The sequence below is a fragment of the Malurus melanocephalus genome, unplaced genomic scaffold (genome assembly GCF_030028575.1).
Source record: "Malurus melanocephalus ecotype Western Australia unplaced genomic scaffold, MMel_1.1 scaffold_293, whole genome shotgun sequence".
NCBI lineage: Eukaryota > Metazoa > Chordata > Aves > Passeriformes > Maluridae > Malurus > Malurus melanocephalus.
Window position 1 is genome coordinate 933,317 of NW_026623525.1, and position 4,470 is coordinate 937,786.

At 53.3% G+C, this 4,470-nt stretch overlaps 1 protein-coding gene across 1 annotated transcript; it reads right to left on the reverse strand.

The window, feature by feature from the left end:
* Window positions 1-1,383: 1,383 nt before the first annotated feature.
* LOC130579816 (platelet glycoprotein Ib alpha chain-like) lies at window positions 1,384-3,747 on the reverse strand. Its single transcript, XM_057376896.1, has one exon. It carries the CDS (start codon window positions 3,745-3,747, stop codon window positions 1,642-1,644), a length of 2,106 nt encoding a protein of 701 aa, XP_057232879.1. The 3' UTR covers window positions 1,384-1,641.
* Between the last annotated feature and the right edge of the window lie 723 nt (window positions 3,748-4,470).

The window sequence follows — 4,470 nt, forward strand, 5'->3', positions numbered from 1 at the left end:
TGTCTGTCCTCTACTGTTGGGGGCCTTCAGATTGTGCTAGCACTGGAGCTGCTTGCCTCATTGTTGTCCCAGGAAACAGGGATAGAGAGGATGATGTAGGTGGAGGACAGCATCAGACAGACAAGTGCCTGCTTGCAAACACATTAAATTCATGTCCATGGACACACTTGGACCCCAGATCTTTACCAGCAGACACACTCATGCAGGCCAAGCACAGGCACACATTCCAACCTGTGGATCCTGTCGTTAATCTGGTAGAAGATCATGCTGACTTACAGCAGTTTGACAATACATTTGTGGTAATTAGAACTGGACCTGCATCTCAGGCTAGAAAAGTGATTCATAGGATCCAGCTGCTGCGTTTATGCACCAGTGCTGGGGCCAGCCATTTGACCCCCGCCAATGGTGACCACTGTCTCCTTCTCACACTTCCCCAAATGTTTGAGTGGAATCTAGACATGTAGTCACAAAGTTTAGCCAGCTCCTGAGTGCTTTGTCCTAGTGTAATCTCTTACAAGTCRTATCTGTTGCCCTTCAAAGGGCATGCAGAGGCACCAACAGTTGAACTTTCCTTATTAACTGRCAGGGGAATGCTTTTCCCATGTGATTCAGTACCACAGGGAAGAATCAYGCATTTGGGGCTAAAGTTAGGAATCCAAGTGTGCAGTTTTGGGCATCAAAATACAAGAAGGCTCTAAAGCTATTAGAGACTATCCGGAGGAGGCCACAGAGATGAGGAAGGGTCTAGAGGGGAACAGTATGAGTAACAGTTGAGGGCACTTGCCTTACTCAGATTGAGCCTGGAGAACATTGAGGAGAGACCTTATAGGGTAGACCTCCCCTGAGGGAAAGCAGAGGGGCAGTTCTGCTCTCTGCTCTCTGGGACCAGGGACAGGAGCCAAGGGAATGGCAGGAGCTGTGTCATGGGGGTTTGGAATGAATATTAGGAAAAAGCTCTTCCCCCAGAGGGTGGTTAGGCACTAAACAGGCTCCCCAGGGAATGGTCATGGCTCCAAGGCTGCCAGAGCTCCAGGAGTGTTTGGACAATACTCTCAGGCACAGGGTAGGATTGTTGGGGTGTCAGTGCAGGGTCAGGAGTCAGACTTGATCCTCAGGAGTCCCTGCCAACTCAGGATATTCTAGGATTCTGGGATTTCACWGACTTTTCTTCCCTGTCTTCTCTATTCCAAGTACTCAAGACAAATTTCTCATTCACTGTGCCCTGCCAGGACTATGACAGGTCCCATGAAATCAAACCAGCAGCCCTTTGAAATTCAGGCACAGAATATTTATTATGTGATTAAGAACYTGGCACTGAGTGGCAAGTGTATCACATCTTTGTGTACATCATTTGAACAGAAGCAGTTGTGACACAGAGCACAGTGTAAGTTCTGCTTGCCCTCCCTCACCCCAAAACCAGGCAGCGGCAATCCCAGGCTATCACTGACCAGTTTAGGATATTATCTTCCCCTGCCAAATACCCAAGTAATTATTTTGGTTCTGGAAACCTCAGGCTGTTTGAGAATACTAGAGGAAGGAGCTGGATGGCTTCCTCCTAGGCAAGTAGATCTTTCTCTTGTAAAAAGGCTTGTGAAGCAAAGCCGTGACTCTCCATCTCTTTCTCTGAGAGTACAGAAACATTTACATGGTGTTACCTGCATATTTCACTCTGACATCACCGATGGCTTTGACACCTCTGTCCAGGCTGTAAGCAGATGGGGTCTTCAGGAAGCCAAGGCCTGTGGCCATCAGCTTCCTGGAGAAAGGCTTGACTGATGTGTGCCGAGGACTGTGGTGAACCCACAACTCCTTTGTGGTGCAGAAGGAGTAATTTGCAGGAGGACTGCACTGGATCCCCAAATCTTTAATGGTGCAGTAGGTAACCTCAGGCCACAACTCTACTTCCTTGATCGTACAGAATACGGGGCGCTGGAGGGGGCTGTTGAAACTGCTGAGATGCATCACAGGGCTTTCTGCTGRCTCCCTCCATCCCAGCAGTGGATACTGCACCTCTCGGGTCTGCAGGGACTGGAGCCATGATTGTCCCACCAGACACATCCATGCCAGCCAGCCTGCTAGAGCCAGCACGGTCAGGATCAGCAGAGCCAAGGAAGCCAGGCAGAGCACCCAGTGCAAGAAGCAGCAGTGCCTCAGCACCCACTGCCCCCACTGCRGAGCCTCCTCACCTGCCTGCAAAYGCAGCACAGGTACAGCCCGTCCTGGGAGGGAGCATGGGCAGAGGGGAGGAGGAGCAGGTACGGGGGAACATGCAGGTTGGGTGAARTGTGTGGTGTCCAGGGGAGGTGGTGGTGTTGGGGCATGAGTGGAAAGCATGGTGTTGGCCGACATCGGAGGAGGAGATTGAGATCTAACAATGGAAGAGGCCTCTAGCATGGCAATAGAAGGCACTGCTGTGGAAGTGGTGGGCAATGTGCCAGTGGACCCCATGAGACTGGCATAGGTAGTGCTGGCAGCAAGGGTGGTATGGGGATATCCACTGGTGCTAGGAGGGCTGCTGCTCATCGTGGTTGGCAGTGAGGTGGCAGAGTCAAAGGTGGAGGGTCTTTGCAGGACGATGGTGGTCGCAGCAGTGAAAATGGTGGCAGTGCTGGGGGTCTGTGTGGGTGTCGTGGTGGGACTGGCTGGTRCAGGAGTGGTGGTGCTGGGAGCTCTGATGCTTGTTGGGGAAAGAGTGGAAGTACAAGGGCTGCTGAAGGAAGGTCTGGTGAGGGCAGGAGGGAGGCCAGGTGAGGTAGCAGTACTGGGCATGGTAGTGTGCTCTTTGGGGATGAATGGATGTGGCAGAAAGGTGGTAATGGTTGTCTTTTCCATTATTTCTTCATCATAATTATATTCATCGCCTCCTTCCTCATCTATATCCAACACATTGCTGCAGTTGAGCTTGAGGTGAATGATGGGCTTCTGCTGATGCTCAGCAGGGCTGTGGCACACTACCTTCTCRGGTGCAACCTCTACCTTTGTTTCCTCCAGGCCCCGCTCGTGCTGATAAACACTGTTAGAATTCTGGTTGATCCAGATCTGCAGGTAGTACAGGTCACAGTCGCAACGCCAGGGGTTGTCTGTGAGGAAAACATACATGAAGAGGCGYCCCTTTGGGAAGAAGCCGATGGGCAGGCTCTGCAGGCGGTTCCCTGAGAGCCAGAGCGTGTCCAGCTTTTGCAGGTCCTGCAGCAACTCCTTGGGYAGGTCCTCCAGGAGGTTGTCTGAGAGGTCCAACTCCTTGAGTGCCCTCAGCCCTKCAAAGGCCTCCTCGGGCAGCTGCCGCATCTGATTCCCTCGCAAATCCAGGTCCTGCAGCTGTGGCACTGTGTGGAAAGCCTTCGGGGCCAGTGTTGTCAGGTTGTTGTGGGCCACAGCCAGGCGGGTGAGCGCAGGCAGGCCCTGCAGGTCAGGTAGAGACCGCAGCTTATTGTGGGAGAGGGTCAGCTCCTTCACGGACGGCAGCAGGGCCCCGGTGTCCAGAGACTCCAGCTTGTTGTTGGCCAGGTCAATGTCCTGGAGCTGGGCMAGAGGCAGGAAGGCGGTGGTGGAGAGGGACACCAGGCGATTGTCACTGAGCAGCAGRATGCCTGTGTCCACAGGCAGGTGAGGGGGCACTCCATCCAGAGCCTGCCCCGTGCAGTTCACCTCCAGGAGATCCTTGACCTTGTTCATCTCGGAGGGACAGGGCTGGGCTGGGGRCAGCAGGGCTGCCAGAGTGACCACGATAAGGACAGGGATCTGCATGGCCTGGAGAGGGAGAACCGAGAGGTGTGGGTGCAAGCAGGCATGCACCTACACATTGCCTTTCTTCMAGTGCAAGCCATTTGCAGCAGAACTGACATCCCCTGCTAGACCCTCCGGCACCCTCTGAGCTCTGCAGCTCCTCCCTGGGATGGTGGAAGGGAGAGATAAATCCCACATGTACTGCCATCTTGTTCTTGGCAAACAGCAGATGATACTTTGGCCCTTTTGCTCGCCTTGTTCTCTTCCCTGGTGGGGAGAACATGGCTCATCAGCCTGCACACAGCAATGCCTTCTCCATTGGGATGGTATTGCTGCCCTCACCATTGTAAAATCCACACCTCTGCAGTGTTCATGTCCCAGAATACCCACACCCGGTCCAACACAGACAAATTGTGTGCCAGAAGAATGTCTCCAAACTAACTTACTCTTTTACCCAACATCAGCTTAATCCTCTGCCAGATTTGGAGGGCAGGAGCATGAATCATGTGAAAGGAGCTTCCTGTGCACGGATATGGTTCCCATAAGCATCCAGGCCCCTGTGAACACTGACTCACCTGCAGAACTTCCAGCGTTTGTTCTCTCGCTGCTCTGCCTCCTCCTGCCCACCACCCAGGCAGTGCTCTGGGGCAGTGCTAGCAGGGATCTGCCCAGCTCTTTATCAGCACCCRCAGCTGTGGGAAGGGAGCTGTGGTTTCCTGAGCAGCCAAACCCATCTCCTGTCCT